This window comes from Podarcis muralis, chromosome 7 (genome assembly GCF_964188315.1).
Source record: "Podarcis muralis chromosome 7, rPodMur119.hap1.1, whole genome shotgun sequence".
Taxonomy (NCBI): Eukaryota; Metazoa; Chordata; class Lepidosauria; order Squamata; family Lacertidae; genus Podarcis; species Podarcis muralis.
The window spans coordinates 82,500,175-82,516,707 of NC_135661.1; the positions used below are offsets into that span (position 1 = coordinate 82,500,175).

The 16,533-nt window shown below is 45.0% G+C and overlaps 1 protein-coding gene across 4 annotated transcripts; it reads right to left on the reverse strand.

The window, feature by feature from the left end:
- Positions 1 to 738: 738 nt before the first annotated feature.
- On the reverse strand, positions 739 to 10,729 carry LOC114603320 (galectin-5-like). Of its 4 annotated transcripts, none has more exons than XM_077932249.1 (6): positions 10,575 to 10,728; positions 10,093 to 10,187; positions 6,260 to 6,497; positions 3,263 to 3,382; positions 2,818 to 2,868; positions 739 to 1,684 (listed from the first exon to the last, which is right to left on the reverse strand). In XM_077932249.1, the coding sequence occupies exons 1-6, from the start codon at positions 10,575 to 10,577 to the stop codon at positions 1,646 to 1,648; spliced, it is 546 nt and encodes a 181-aa protein (XP_077788375.1). In that variant the 5' UTR covers positions 10,578 to 10,728; the 3' UTR covers positions 739 to 1,645. The 4 variants fall into 4 exon arrangements, with proteins under 4 accessions (XP_077788375.1, XP_077788374.1, XP_077788377.1 ...); XM_077932248.1 differs by having other exon boundaries at positions 739 to 1,687; positions 10,575 to 10,727; XM_077932251.1 differs by lacking the exon at positions 2,818 to 2,868 and having other exon boundaries at positions 10,575 to 10,729.
- Between the last annotated feature and the right edge of the window lie 5,804 nt (positions 10,730 to 16,533).

The following is a 16,533-nucleotide window of genomic DNA, read 5'->3' on the forward strand; positions in this document are numbered from 1 at the left end:
TTTTGACCTTTAAAGCCCTTCACGGCCTAGGACCCTCGTACCTACAGGACTGCCTCTCCCAGTATGCCCCACGGAGGACCTTAAGGTCCATAAATAGCAACACCCTAGTGGTCCCGGGCCCTAAGGAAGTTAGATTAGCTTCAACCAGAGCCAGGGCCTTTTCAACACTGGCCCCGGCCTGGTGGAATGCTCTGTCTCATGAGACCAGGGCCCTGCAGGATCTGAGTTCTTTCCGCAGGGCCTGTAAGACAGAGTTGTTCCGCCTGGCCTTTGGCTTGGAGCCAATTTGATTCCCTCCCTCTCTTTCTTTTTTCTTTTCCTTTCTCCTCCTGCTATGAGGCTACATTTTAATATTTTAATGTTTGAATATTTTAATGTTGTATTTCAATTTTGTTTTTAAGTTGTTTCAACTTGTTTTTATTATTGCTTGTTAGCCACCCTGAGCCCGGCCTTGGCTGGGAAGGGAGGGGTATAAATAAAATTTATTATTATTATTATTATTATTATTATTATTATTATTATTATTAATTTGTTTTCTGTTCTGTGTCGTCTTTCTGAGCATTGTCTTCTCTTTTCCCCTTTTTGTTTTGTTCCTGTAAAAAAACAACACACCACACACAATTTTAAAAAATGCAAATGAGTTACCGGCACCACAGGTATTCCCCATTCATGTAACGTGCATTTTAGAGAAATCCCATAAAAGTAATGCAATAATTCCTAAAGGATCGCACATTTCACTTTTCTGTTATTCACATAGCACTTTTATTTATATATTTCAAATTTCCAAGCTTGTTTGTTTCGGTTCTATGCCACCTTTGCGGGTGGTTAACAAAGTTACTAACACGACAAATTAAAGCAGAAGAATATTAAAATGGAATTACCAGTCAGCACAAAAAAGCAACCTAAAAGCCAGCATAAACACAAGCAGCATAAAGTACATGTAAGCCCTGCTGTCCACCTGCTCGCTATCTGCCAGTTCACTTATCCAAACATAAATAATCATGCCCAAACCTCGCTATACACTCCACAGATTCAGATATCCAAAGAGCCAGAGTTTGCCCACTTCCTCACTTTTTGTGCTTGGCTGGCCAGTGGCAGCCATTTTCGGACAGAAACCGTGGGGAAAGGGAGTGGGAAGAGAGATTGGACAAATCTGTTTTTTGTTTTGCTTCCCTTGATCTGGTTGGCTGCAGCCATTTTAGGAACAAACCATGGCAGGAGGGGACAGAGATAACTGATTCCCAAAGACATCAATGGAAATTGTGGATTTGTTTGCAAACATTTGCCTAACAAAGGATTTCCAGGAAATGTATTGAGGACGGCTAGCAGGATCTGCTGGTAACAAAGCTTTGGTGGTGACTGTTGAAGGGCCTTGTGTTTACAATGTTTATTCCCCAAGCCTTGCCGTTTTGCAATCTCCCATTGCCCTCACAACAGCCAACAATAACAAAGTACAGTATATAGAAAACATGCAAATATTTTGCTAACTACTGGTCTTTATGACACTACTTAATTTTGCTTCATTCCACACATAACAGCTGAACTCTATCCTCAGTGAGGTCAGGAAAAGAGCACCCATCCCTTTACCCAACCAGCCAGCGCTTCCGTTTTCCAAAGGATCGCGCAGGCTCATCTTGGGTCTTCACTATTTGGTCGACTTTGCTTCTGGGGCACGCTTCTCTTCCTGCTGAGTGACAGAGACAAAAGAAAAGAAAAGCACAGAATGAAGTCAATGCCAGGTTATCACCAACCTAGGTGGGCTTATGGAAGACTGCCATAAAGGAAACGGGGTCAAAGCTTGCCTAACCATGAGGAGGCTGGGGTTACCGCTTATTTTTGTTGCAGTGCTCAATAAAGGTAAAGGGTAAAGGGACCCCTGACCATTAGGTCCAGTCGTGGCCAACTCTGGGGTTGCAGCGCTCATCTCACTTTATTGGCCGAGGGAGCCGGCGTACAGCTTCTGGGTCATGTGGCCAGCATGACTAAGCCGCTTCTGGCAAACCAGAAGTACAGTATATATGCTTTCGAACTGCTAGGTTGGCAGGAGCAGGGACTGAGCAACGGGAGCTCACCCCGTCGTGGGGATTCAAACCGCCGACCTTCTGATCGGCAAGTCCTAGGCTCTGTGGTTTAACCGACAGCACCACCCGCATCCCTTACAGTGCTCAGTACATATGGCATTAAAAGTTGAGTAAAAGCAAAGTTTTTTGTTTGGTTTTTTTAAGGATAATTGCTCTGAACAAACCCAAAAGAATCCTAAATTTTTGTTAGCCAGCAGAGGCAGGAACCTTTTAGGGGGAAATATGCCTTTGGACATCATGGTAAAGCCCTGCAGGCTGTGTTAAGATGGAAGGCAGAGGTGCAATACACTGTATTGGCTGGCATGGGGGAGAAATCTGTTTCAGTTTGCACTTACGAAGTGAACCTCCCTAATTCACAGTTTCCTAAAGAGTACGCAAACCAAAACATAGGCATCCTTTGAAAGTCACTTTTCCAAATATTGCAGTGCAGTTTCCAAGCCAAATAATGTGTACAAAGATGCATATAGTACGGTATATTTTTAAAAACAACAACACAAGAATGTGCATTCTATTAGGGGAAGTTGCTTTGCAAAAAAAAAAAAAAAAAAACCATCAGGCAAAATTGTACACACATATGCATATCACAATAAATTCAATTAAACTGCTAATGAATCTTCATGAGGACTTTTTTAAAAAATTATAAACTCATGTGCAGAATTGAGCTTACTGAAAAATCTTTACCAGTTCCATCCATTATTGGGAGAGAAGTACAAATAAACACAGGGGACGGACTTACTTTGTTATATGTGGTGTCACCAGAATTAGGAGGGCTGTAAGGGGGTGGAGCCTGGAACACAAAAATATAGATACCAGGGGATGAGAGCAGATGTTGAAAAGTGCATGGCTTCAGATAGTGGGGACTAAGCTTTAGAAATCCAGCCACTTGCATCATAACTGTTTTCTTGTTTCAGCTTTTCATCCTCAGAGACCTGAAACTGCTATGAGGTCTCATCCATCTTTTCCAACTCTGTGCTGAATCACTTAAAAGCAGAAATCAGGCATTCACCCAGAAATCATTAATATCCCGTCCAGAATTTTGCAGGTAAAAAGGTGAGGGCCTCCTCAAATTATTTTTGAGGAGCCCCATCTCTTTGTCAAATGGCTGTTTCCCAGGTTAGATGCCCCATAAACCACACTGGCAAGTTTAAGCTAAGGACGAAAGACGAGAAAAACCAACTCACTTTAATCTCAGAAAATTCAAAGCGGTTTACTGAGACATCCCCTTTGACCTCCAAGGTCTGGATTTCTTTGAGGGGAACACGGTGCTTGTACTCCAAAAAGCGATTTCCATTGACATACACCTACAGGAAAAATGAAACAAGCATTCAATTACCAGCTGGCAGGGACAGGGACAAGAAGAAGGCTTCAGGTGTTTAAAAGACTACCAGGCGTAATACAATGTAAGTTCTCGTGGGATATATCTGACTGTCAGCTATTTCACCGAAGCTTATTCCAGAGTAATGTAAATGTTTTCTACTTAATTTAACATGTTTTTGCCCTTCCTTTCTGCCGTTTAGATAATCAGCGCAGCTTACACTACATGTAGGGGTCAGCAAACTTTTTCATCGGGGGGCCGGTCCACTGTTCCTCAGACCTTGTGGGGGGCCAGACTATATATTTTTTTGGGGGGGGGGGGGAATGAACAAATTCCTATGCCCCACAAATAACCCAGAGATGCATTTTAAATAAAAGCACACATTCTACTCATGTAAAAACACCAGGCAGGCCCCACAAATAACCCAGAGATGCATTTTAAATAAAAGGGCACATTCTACTCATATAAAAACACACTGATTCCCTGACCGTCCGCGGGCCAAATTGAGGTGATTGGGCCGGATCCGGCCCCTGGGTCTTAGTTTGCCTACCCATGCTACAGAGGTTCACAGCCTCGGGGGGGGGGGGGGGATAAGCTTCTACCTCAGAGCTTTCCAGACTTTTCATGTTGATGACACACTTTTTAGACATGAATCATTCCGTGACACAGTAATTCAGCTTTACTAACAAACCGGAGGTTAAACTAACCCCTTTTCAGCCCCGGGAGGAGCGCAGGGAGCATTCGCACGATACACCTACACACTGCGGCAGACGCACTGATGTGCTGTGACACACAGTTTGGAAAGCTCTGTTCTTCTATGTGTAAATCTTCCACCCTAAAACAAAGGAGCAGATCCCTGCCCTCTTTTAGCCTTATTTCTACCCAGATTTTATGTTTTCTCTATGCTCTTTGCTTTCACCACTAGATGGAAGGTTTTCTTTTTTCCCCTACAGCTTTACATTTAATTCTTTTAAAAAATGCAACGCAACTGTCACTTCCCAACTGCCACTTCCCCAACGTTCTACCCCCTCAGCCCCTGCCTTTGTTTGCATAATACCTCACACAGATTTGAATACCGTATCAAGAAAACCATTCTGAATATTTCGCTGCTTATAGCTCAAAAGTTAGACTGGTTGCAAGATACTTTGGGTTGCCCTGAGCAAGACAAAGCAACTGAGAAATTTAATTAAGAATAACTGATGTCATTTGTTTTAGCCCAAGCCTGAGAAAAGTGTGTGGGTGAGTCAGAAACAAGATTTTGGCTAGGTAGGGAAGCCGAGTTGTGGTGAGGCAAGCTCACTAGCCCTATTATCATAGCTGTCAACGTTTCCCCTTTTTTTAAGGGAAATTCCCTTATTCCGAATAGGATTCCTTGCAAGAAAAGGGGAAAGTTGACAGTTATGCCTATTATTTCCTTTTAAGCCAGTAGCTTCACTCCCACAGTGCTAAATAAGACAGTATTTTACCCACAGGGACACACTCTCACTTCACTGCCAGCCTACACATTCACACTATGGGCTTATCCCACATTTCTTCTCCTCCTGCTGCTTTCCTCTGGCGAAAACCACTCTTTACCACTGAATCAGAGCAAACAGCAATAGGGTTTTCTGTGGGTTGCATTTTGCTCCGATTAATGGTAAAACACTGGTTTTTCCTGGGTGGTGGTGGTGGTGGATAAACAACAACAGCCACCTGGACCTTTGCCTAGAAAGTGTAGAGCCAAGTCACGTGTGGACAAGCCCTGACACAATCCATGCTGAGGTAACTTGAATTCTGATTGGCTGGTTAGTTCTAGACCCTTAAATAAACTGCTTTGAGGCTTTCCCCAAAAAAATAAAGCAGCATATAAATTTTATGGCTTAAACAAATAATAATTTAAAAAAGCAAACCCCTGTATTTCTCCTCGGTTATTTACCCAGCATTGTTGCACGCCACCCCAATCTCCACAACAGTGCGAGACTCCAGGGGTCCTGGCAGAGTTCGTGTGTCCTTTGGGAACGAGGCACAGCGAAGACTGTCGTGTCTTTATAACAGATGGTTTATTTACACATATATTCAACCTGAGCCTACGATGAGTCCTGCTTCTCTCATGGCCACGATTCTGGATTCAAGCTGCCAGCCCACATGGTGCTCTGATCCCTGCCTTTCTCCAGCCTGCCGCCTCTTACAAACTGACACCTTTTCCCCCTAGCTCACCTCAGGCAAGCTGAGATCCTAAGCGCAACTCTGCTAACTGACACAGAGATGGAGAAGGGGCCCCATCCCTCTGCTGCCTGGTACAGAGTCTCTGCTAATGGCGCATATCCCTGCTTTGTTTGCTTAGCGACTCGGCTAGTCTCAGCAACTGCTGCATCTGGGGATTGGTTAAATCCTAAAACATTTCTGGTTCCAGGAATATAGGAGAGTCTTCCTCTCCTCCTCAGCCTTTCCTTTTCCAGCTGACACTCCAGGTTAAAAAGGTAAAGGGACCCCTGACCATTAGGTCCAGTCGTGGCCGACTCTGGGGTTGCAGCACTCATCTCGCTTTACTGGCCGAGGGAGCCGGCGTACAGCTTCCGGGTCATGTGGCTAGCATGACTAAGCCGCTTCTGGCGACACTAGAGCAGCGCACAGAAATGCCATTTACCTTCCTGCCGGAGCGGTACCTACTTATCTACTTGCACTGGTGTGCTTTTGAACTGCTAAGTTGGCAGGAACTGGGGCCGAGCAACGGGAGCTCACTCCGTTGCGGGAATTCAAACCGCCGACCTTCTGATCGGCAAGCCCTAGGCTCTGTGGTTTAGACCACAGCGCCACCCACGCCACTCCAGGTTGCTTACTATCAAATGGAGTAACCTGGCTCACCGCCCCAGTCCCACCGCACCTGATAGCAGCCACTCTCAACATCGATGGTCATCTCAAAAGAATTGTTCTGCTTGAAAGGCATGATGGGGGCAATTTCCTCTTCTCCCCAGAAGACTTCGTCGCTCTTCCAGGACTCCCAGAGCCGTTTTTTACTTTTCATCTGCGTGTTGCACACGACCACCGGCTTTAGCGTATCAAATCGCGGATTGAAGTGGAAGGCGATGTCGCCATTGGCGCACAGGAAATTCACTGCAAATCTGAAATGTGAGAAGGGCAAGCGCACTGTGAGGAAGGAGAGAGCGGCCGATCGCAGAGGGAAAGGAACTGGAAAAGCCAAGTGGACAAAGAAGCAGGAACAACAATACACATGTGGTGGGGTTGTGAGGAGATTAAGAAATTTTGGGAAGTAATACATGAGGAATTAAGGAAAATGTTGAAAACCCCAATTGTTAGAAAGCCAGAGGCATATCACCTAGGCTTGATAGGGAAAGCTATACCGCAAGTGGAAAAAAAATAATTTTTCTATATGCAACTACAGCAGCCAGGGTAGTGATTGCTTCTAAATGGAAATCTCAAATCTTGCCCTCAAAAGAGGAGTAGATTTGCAAATTAAATGAATATTTAGAACTGGCAAAGCTAACCTCAGTCGTAAGATATCAGTCAAATCAAAAATTTAAAAAGGAATGGAAATGTTTGGAAGATTATATGTTAAAATCTTGTTCTGAGAAAGATATGCTAATCTGCCTAGAATAAAAATGTAAAGTATATCTATGAATTGGAAAAGAGAAGCAATAAAAGAAATACAAAGAATGATACATTTGAAGAATGCAAAGATAAAGGTGGAAATAGAGATTCAAAGTCGAATTGTGGTGGAAGAAAGCTGCGGGTGGGGGGCGTATTATATGATAAGTATGTAATATTTGTTTTCAATGTTTTTGGATTGTTTTCATTTTGTTGTTGTTGTTGTTGTTGTTGTTTTTTCTGTATTATTTAAACAAGAATAAATAAACATGCAAACCAAAAAAGAAAAGGCCAAATGGAGGGGAGAATGGAGCAAGAGAGAAAGGCGAGGTTTGGAAAGGGCAGGAGTCATGGAGGCTGACCTGAGGGAGCACAACTGGGACTCAGCAAAAGGAAGTGGGAACACCACAGTAAAGTTTCTGTGCACCTATAGCATGCCCATTGATTATCCTCACCAGTGGCGTAGCGTGGGGGGTGCAGGGGGGCCCGGCCGCACCGGGCGCAACATCTGGGGGGGGCGCAAATTACTTGCCTTGCCCCGGGTGCTGACAAAGTCCACGGGTTAGGGGGCGCAAATTACTTGCCTTGCCCCGGGTGCTGACAACCCACGCTAAGCCACTGATCCTCACCGAGTCTTTTAAGCATGAATATAATTCTATCAAGGCATGTACTTGACAGTGCTCTGAATTAACCCTCCAACGAATAACAGGCTGAAGTTCGTTCCCAGACCCTTATCCCCCATTCCTGGTTCCTCCTTACTTCACAAAACAGAGAGCTGAGGGAACAGCTTGAATCAGGACTTCTGGTGCATGTGCTCCTGCAGTCCAATACATCTCTGTGATAAGATGCTCACTAGCTCTCAGCTATAACAATGCAGTGGGACGTGAGTGGCACTGTGGGTTAAACCACAGAGCCTAGGACTTGCCGATCAGAAGGTCGGCGGTTCGAATCCCCGTGACGGGGTGAGCTCCCATTTCTCAGTCCCTGCTCCTGCCAACCTAGCAGTTTGAAAGCACGTCAAAATGCAAGTAGATAAATAGGTACTGTTAAGTTGTGGGGTGACATAGCAGACGACACAGCGATTTCTCCAAAGCAGCTCTTTATTTTGTAAGCTGGAACAGAACTGAACAGCAAACAGCTCAGCCGGCCTGCTTTTATAGGCAGCCGGCTGTCAACATTGTAGCAACAACAACCCAGGGTTTCCCGCCTAAAGTAACTGACGTGGACCTGAGTGAAAACTATCTAAATGATACTCCTTTTGGCCAGGGTGAGAACTTCAATACATAACAGGTACCACTCCGGTGGGAAGGTAAACGACGTTTCCATGTGCTGCTCTGGTTCGCCAGAAGTGGCTTAGTCATGCTGGCCACATGACCCAGAAGCTGTATGCCGGCTCCCTCGGCCAATAAAGCGAGATGAGCGCAGCAACCCCAGAGTCAGCCACAACTGGACCTAATAGTCAGGGGTCCCTTTACCCTTTACTATAACAATGCAAAACCAGTAAAAAAAAAAAAAATCCAGGGGAAGACATATTCATTAACATCCAAGTCTCAAGATTTGCTCTGGCCACTGAGAAAATGCAAGCCAGTTTCCAAGAAACTTGGTGTGTGTGTGTGCTTCTGTTCTGTTGTAATATTTAACACTTTATAGCTTATTGAAGAGTTACAGTGTGTGATATGCATGTCATAGAATTCCATTTAATATTGATCCAGAGCAGAACCCCAATGTACAGTGAAATATGCTCCAGGCTTAGTATGTAACATAGTTAGCAGAGTAAAAATTTAAACACGTTGCAGGATTCCCCAAAAATAGACCAGAGGCTATTAATATTTCATCCAGCAGAGCTTTACTGCTACTGAAGGCAAATGAGCATTATGGTCACAAATCCAATATTTTCAGGATTGGCTCTGTCCCTAAGAAATCCAGTTGCAGCAGACTTAACTTAAACGTATGATAACTTATAATAAGTCTAAACCTTAACACTATACGGTATACAGAACACCACACCAAAAGGAAAAGAGATAGAAAGGAAAAGGGAAAGGGAAAGGGAAGTCCAGGCTCCTTCTGGCCCTACTTTTATAGTCAGCATGACCTTCACAGAAAGAGATAAGAGAACCAGTTTAAACCAACTGTACTAGCTTCTCTGGAGATAATACTCAAACATCATGAACCTTCTTGCTTGTTTCTTTCACACAGAGAAGCTTTCAGAATCCTCTTGAATTAATTAAAATAGGAAAGATCTCTACACATCAGATCAATACAGTGGTACCTCGGGTTACATACGCTTCAGGTTACATACGCTTCAGGTTACAGACTCCACTAACCCAGAAATAGTGCTTCAGGTTAAGAACTTTGCTTCAGGATGAGAACAGAAATTGTGCTCCAGCGGCACAGTGGCAGCAGGAGGCCCCATTAGCTAAAGTGGTGCTTCAAGTTAAGAACAATTTCAGGCTAAGAACGGACCTCCGGAACGAATTAAGTACTTAACCCGAGGTACCACTGTACTATCTGCAAACTGACAGTGCAAGGAGGTGTTATTAGTTTTCAGGTGTGTGTGTGTATGTGTGTGTGCTGAATACCTCAAAATGATTATTTAGCTCAGCTGGTAGACCATAAGACTCTTAATCTCAGGGTTGTGGATTGAAGCCTCACACTGAACAAATACTCCTGCATTGCAGGGGGTAGACTAGATGACTCTCGTGGTCCCTTCCAACTCTACAGTTCTATGATACTTTTATTTGTTTGTTGTGTCTTTACTGTGGTGGTCTATTGCAACAACGAATGGCAACGAAATCATGCGGCAAAAGAAGCCCCACAGTAACACATTCAAATCAGCAACAAAGCTTTTCCAAAAAAAAAATATTTTATTTTAAATCAGCATTTCTTTATGGAGTACTATTTTTGTAAATTATTCCTAAATGAACTCAAGAAGATTCAACAGCAGAACACTTCACTACCCTGACAGACTGCATACATCACCCCACATCCATGATTTTGGTCACAGAGAAAGAAGAGAGGATGGGGATGGAGGATGGAGAGGAAGAGATGGATGGGGCAGAACAGCTCCCCAAAAACAAAGGGAATCGAACATGACCAGCAGGCTGGACAAACCTTTTCGTGTATGGTCGGACAAAGCCTTGGATTAAAAATCTCTTTCCCTCACTGAGGCCTTCAATATTGGTCCAAGCAGCAGCAATGGGTAAACTCTGTGGAGTGGGGAGAAAAGCGCAAAAATAATATTCTCGATCCAATAGCCTCAAACTCAGCCTCAAAACCATCCCAACCGTCATGAAGAGAACTCGCATTTTAATGGAAACTGTTTATATCGGCTGCATTTTAAGAAGTCAGCAACATGATTTTCCCACAAGGCAAAAGAGGGGCAGTGCTCTGCTAAGGAAAGGGGCATTAAATGGGGGGGGGGGGCATCACATGCCAAGAAAGATGCTGTCGTTTTTCCTGATGAGGATAAAGCAACAGCTCAGTACTGGGGATCAACAGCACATGTTAAGGCTGAACCAGACACACCACCCCACTGCCACATGAAGAAAGGGTGGTTCCCCCTCTGACATGCCCTTTCTCTGCACCCCACTCACCATCTTGGAGCTAGTTCGTCAGCTTTTCTTCTCACGTTCTCCTGGCGTGAAAGTGAAAGCAAAGCCTCATCTAGCAAACATCAGCCTTCCTCAGGAAAGGGGTGGGACACAATTCTGGCAGCTCCTTTTGAGCAAAGTTCAGGCCACAGGGAGAATATTCTTGTGGAAGGGAGGGATGGGCCAGTCTGCCCATTTTGGTTTCTCTCGATTTTTCATTTTCCCAATCTTAAGTCTAAGTAAAGGTAAAGGGAACCCCTGACCATTAGGTCCAGTCATGGCCGACTCTGGGGTTGCAGCACTCATCTTGCTTTACTGGCCGAGGGAGCCGGCGTACAGCTTCCGGGTCATGTGGCCAGCATGACTAAGCCGCTTCTGGCGAACCAGAGCAGCACACAGAAACGCCGTTTACCTTCCCACCGGAGCGGTACCTATTTATCTACTTGCACTTTGACATGCTTTCGAACTGCTAGGTTGGCAGGAGCAGACAGGAGCTCACCCTGCTGCGGGGATTCGAACCGCTGACCTTCTGATTGGCAAGTCCTAGGCTCTGTGGTTTAACCCACAGCGCCACCTGCGTCCCTCTAATCTTAAGTATAGCTCTCCACATTTCCACATCAGTTGCTGTTTCTTTCCTGTGAACCCCTATGAAAACTAATCAGCATTTTGGTGCAAATTTCTTGTAATATACCTTATAACACATTTGTATGCAGTCGTGCCTAATACAGTTGTACCTTGGTTTGTACCTTACAGTTGTACCTCCGTTTGACTTCCGAAAACGTTCGACAACCAAGATGTGGCTTCCAATTGGCTGCAGGAGCTTCCTGCACTAAAACGGAAGCCGAGTTGGACATTTGGGTTCCAAAGAACGTTTCCGAACCGGAACACTCACTTCCGGGTTTGCGGCGTTCGCGAGCCAAAACGTTTGATTTGCAAGGCGTTCAGAATCCAAGGTAGGACTGTACACATATTTTTGCAAATTGGTTTCTCTGATACAGCACATTTCTGTATATTATTTTCATATGTGTGTTTTTATTTCCGCATTACCCCAGTATTCTTGTGCATATTATTTTGCTACATTGCAAAATTCAGAGAAGTAGGTTCCAAAGGAGGGCTGCGTTTCGGTTCTCATATTGTTTTGGGAAGTGTGAATGTCTTTAAATGCAAACTGAATCAAATTTCTCCACAATCCCTAACGAAGGGGCCAAAAGCCGGCGCAGGAGGACAAGGAGGAATATGGACCGCTCCACCTCCTCTCCTCTAGTCTTGAACCCTTGAGGGGAGGAGGCAAGGGAAGGAGAAAGTGACAGATCATCTGCAACCTGCATCTTAAACATTGGGATTGTGAATACAAATTATCAAGCAATGATCAATTGACCACCAAAAGGAGGAATTAGCCCAGGTGCAGGGAATCTTTTTCAGTCTGGGGGTGAGAGTCCCTTCTGGGCAATTTTCTGGGGGTGAGCACATGCCAGTGATGGTCGTCACCAGAGGCAAAATTGCACAGAGCAGCAAATGTGAATTTTACCTTCACATAGCACACAAGAACATAAGGTAAAACTGCTGAATCAGGCTATCTAGTGCAGCATCCTGTCTTCACATTGGCCAACCAGGTTCCTGGGAGAAACCTGAGGGATGTAAAGCACATAGCAATCAAGTACAACATTCCTAGAATGGACATGCTAGTGGATGCTCTGTGCCAGCCATGAGTCTTGTTATATATTAACACACCACGGTCTTTTATTCCAGGGAATCAGGTTTTTGCCCGGAACTTTGTGGGGGACATTCCTTGGGTGTCAGCCACAGTAGTGAGGGTCACAGGGCCCCGTTCGTACCAGGTGACACTCGAGAATGGATGCTTGTTGGACAATTAATGAGTTGCTGCGCCATAAAAGATAACAGATTTGGACAACATCCCAGAATTGGAACAGAATCAGACGTAGCTGAGCTGATAAAAAGACATTTGGAAAAATTTTATATTAACAAAGCTGTATTCGGCGGATGAAAGTATATGGTGTTTGACATGAATGAGAATCCTGGACCCAGGGACAAAAAATTACCAAGCATTACTATCGAGATGTGGAAAATATGGAAACAACAAGGAGAAGCAGGACTAAGATGCGGAGATATGCTCCAGAGATCCAGACCGTGGGGAGCCCCAAGAAATTAATAAATACGATTTGGACTATAATTTGATCTTTTTTATTTTAGTTTTTTATTTTTTAATTGAAGTATCATGATTGGATATTTAATTGGATGTTTTTTATTGGAAAATCAATAAAAATGATTTATTTTTTTAAAAAAGAGAATGGACGCTTGTGGCGCCGGCACATAGACCAGCTAAGGCGCAGGGTTGGGGATTTGGACACTACCCTACTGTGGCCCCAGCTCCGGAGCAGTTGTTAATGGAAGGTGAGGCTCCACCTACATCTTCCTCAAAATTGCGGACATGGAGCCGAGCCAAGTCATTTCGGTGGTCTGCCTGGCTCTCCAGAGACTCGGACCACCGCCGTGCCTGACCGTCCGCTGAGTCCGCTCGCGGCGGTTCCTTCAACAGCAGTGGAGCCAGGGAACTCGGGCTCAACGCCACATTTGGTCACATTACAGTCGCAGCCAGAATCGGGCGGCCACCTGGACTCTGATACTGGCCCTTGGCGGTCCGGCAGGGTTTCCAAGCGGCCAGCTTATTTAAAAGACTATGTTCACTGGACAAACTGCACTTGTAAAGCGGTATGGTGAATAGGGTTAACTAATATGTGATGGTGAGTCTTACAGGCAATATAGTTGATAGCGAAACAGTTATGCCTGCGAACTTGTAAAATTGGAATCGATATGCTTATGTGCCTTACTGAAACCAATAAGGGTATTGCTGTATGTAATGGAACTACTATGATTGTAACTAATGCCTTATCTCAGTGGGGAGGTGTGTTATGTATTGAAGTTCTCACCCCGGCCACCAGGGGTATCGTGTATATAGTTTTCACTCAGGTCCACATCAGTTAATTTAGGCGGGAAACCCTGGGTTGTTGTTGTTACAATGTTGACAGCCAGCTGCCTATAAAAGCAGGCTGGCTGAGTTGTTTGATGTTCAGTTCAGTTCCAGCTTACAAATAAAGAACTACTTGGAGAAATCTCTGTGTCGTTTGCTATGTCCACCCACTATTTAATAAGTCCGACTTCCTGTTTCCTCCTGAGCTGGGACAAACTTTCTCTGCATGTGACTAGAGGCCTGTGTGTGTGAGGCCTAATCTGGGGAAGAGGAGTACACCATCTTCTTTAGCTCCTCTCCTCCATTTTGTTTCTCTACATGTTAGCAGAAGTGACTGCCTGTCATCAGTCACTTGGAACTATCTCCCTTATGGGATAGTTCCACATGTACATATACTTTTGTAACCTAAGTCTGCCTTCAGTGATCCAACTGTGAACTGAATGATTGTGAGTAAACTAGTTTTATATTGACTTTAATAAGATTGCTGTGTCTATTCTTTTTAAGAGGGCAAGAAGGGATCTTACCAGGAATCTTATATTGAGAGGCTCAGACGAGCCTGTAACAAGCTTTAAAGGGGAATGTTTAAACTCTGCTAAGCCATAGAACTTGCTAACGCAAGTTAGGAAGGATATCATTAAACAATATATCCTCTCCTGCCTCCCTGAACATTCCCACAAAACCGACACACAGGAGTCAGGACTCAAGCATAAGGGCATTCTCCCTTCCTGTGAAATGTCGTCGCAATGGGGGAGGTGGGGGGCGGTGCGCCCCAGGTGCCATGTCTGGGGGGGTGACAAGAAGGCACCCCGTGGGGTCTTGCAGTGGCACGAGCAGCCATCATGCTGCCACCACCGCATGTGGAGGATCCTCCGTTTGCGGCTGCAGCCGTGAGCAGAGAATCCTGGTGCCGGCAGGAAACTGCGATGCCGCACATGCGCTGTACATAACAACGGCGCACATGTGCTGTACATAACGGTTTGCTGCCAGCGGCACCGCTCAAGCTGCGAGCAGAAGATCCCGGCACCATTCGTACAGCGCTGGAGTGGTGCCGGCGGCAAACCGCTATGCACAGCACATGTGTGGCACCGCTAAGTACAGCGCATGCATGCGACACTGCACATGCACCGTACATAGCGGGTTGCCGCCCCGAGTGTCACGACGCCTTCGTTCGCCCCTGCTCCTGTGACTTCCAGCAATTCAAAAGTATCACTGCCTCCAACTGTGGAGGTGGAACATAGCCATGTCATGGCTATAAGCCATTGATTGCATACCCTCCAACATTCCTCATATGAAAATAGGGATATTGCTCACTCCTCACCGCAACTGACCCTCCTCGAACCCCCATTGCCGTGCCCCCTCCCCCACAGAGAATTTCCTATCAGATGAAGGGTGAGTGCCACCTCCCACTTCACCAGCACAGCCCCACCCTCCACCGCCCGCAGAAAACCCATCAATCCTGATTTGATTTTAGATAGATAGATAGATAATTATTACGGTCAGAGACCAACTTATAAAACACACTTGGGGGTACAATCCCAGAAGGAAAACAAACATTTAAAACAATGTACAACAATAAGTTTAAAATTTATAAATGTGATAAGCATATAGACACTTAAAACTTTAAGATAAGCTACCACAAAGAGATGACCCAGAGTCACCCATGGAACCGAGTTTGGGGATTTTCTTAGCAAACCAGTTTGGGTCGGGGGATGGTCTCCATCTACAGATCTGTACACAGAATCTGGTGGCCATCTGGGGCGTCTTATGATCTTTGCCTAACAGGAATAGGTCAGATTTTTGCTTTTCCAGGAGGTCAGCGAGCCTCACCAGCAGGGGATCAATGGTCTCACTACGTGCCTCTTCATAAAAGGGACATCTAAAGAACAAGTGCTCTGGGCTTCCTATCTCCCCCAATGAACAGGCGCAAAGTCTCTGAGCATATGGGACTTTTTTAAAGGATCCTTCCAGGACCGGCGAGGGCAGAGCCGAGCTTCTGGTGTGTGTAAAAGCCCTTCTTGCATTTTTGGATACGAGAAAGAAGAGATAATGCTGCCGGTGCGGCTATATCTCTCTCACTGATTTGATTTTATTCTGTGGTAGATTGACAAGAAGAAAAAGACACTCCAGTAAATAAATTTTAGAAAGGGGGAAGATTAGAGGTTGACATACAAAGCATTTTAAAATAAAAACATTCAAGACTTCTTTGTTCTTCGCTCCCCCTTTCTTCCCACCCAGGGCAGCCCTGCCCTCTGCCTGCCCCTCAGAGCCAGTGCCTCATGTGGGGCTGGGCCTTGGCAGCGGCGGAGAAAGGCTGGGAAGGGATGAGGAGGTGTGGAGCTCCCTCCCCACAGAGCTGCATCTGACACCTTGCCCCTGGCAAGTGCTGGACACACAACACTTTGCCCTGGCTTTTGAGACCTGAGGTGTTTATTTTTTGGACCACACCTTATTTCTGTGACTGCAAGTTTTTTTGAAACAGTTTTAAACATTGTGTTTTAATGTTGTAATGCGCCCCAGAACCTTAGGGTGAAGGATGGGTAGCTAATAATAACAATGGGTTCAGATTTCTCTGTGGATTGCTGTTTCCGTGTGCACATTTGTGTTCCCTCATTCATACATGGGTACTTTAAATTTTATGCCTCCAAAATCTCAATGTTTCCCATTCCCACTAGTGGGCGGTGTGCTTGGTGAAATATATTTGCATTGTCTGTTGCTGTCCTCTCCCCTAAATCAGCACTTTTCCATCCACCATAACTTCTAGAAACCTCAGATCCATTATGGGCATGCCTGCAAGTATTTGTTGATTTTATTTTTTTAAGGAGAGGACTGATCTGTTGCAAAAGGTATTTTCTTGGAGCAATAATGGTTTCTCTCTTCCTAATGTTCACAGACTCTTCAGAATTCATATGCAAGAGGCCATGAAAGCTCAGACTCGTTTTTATATACTAGCCAAAAATATTTCTTCCACAAACA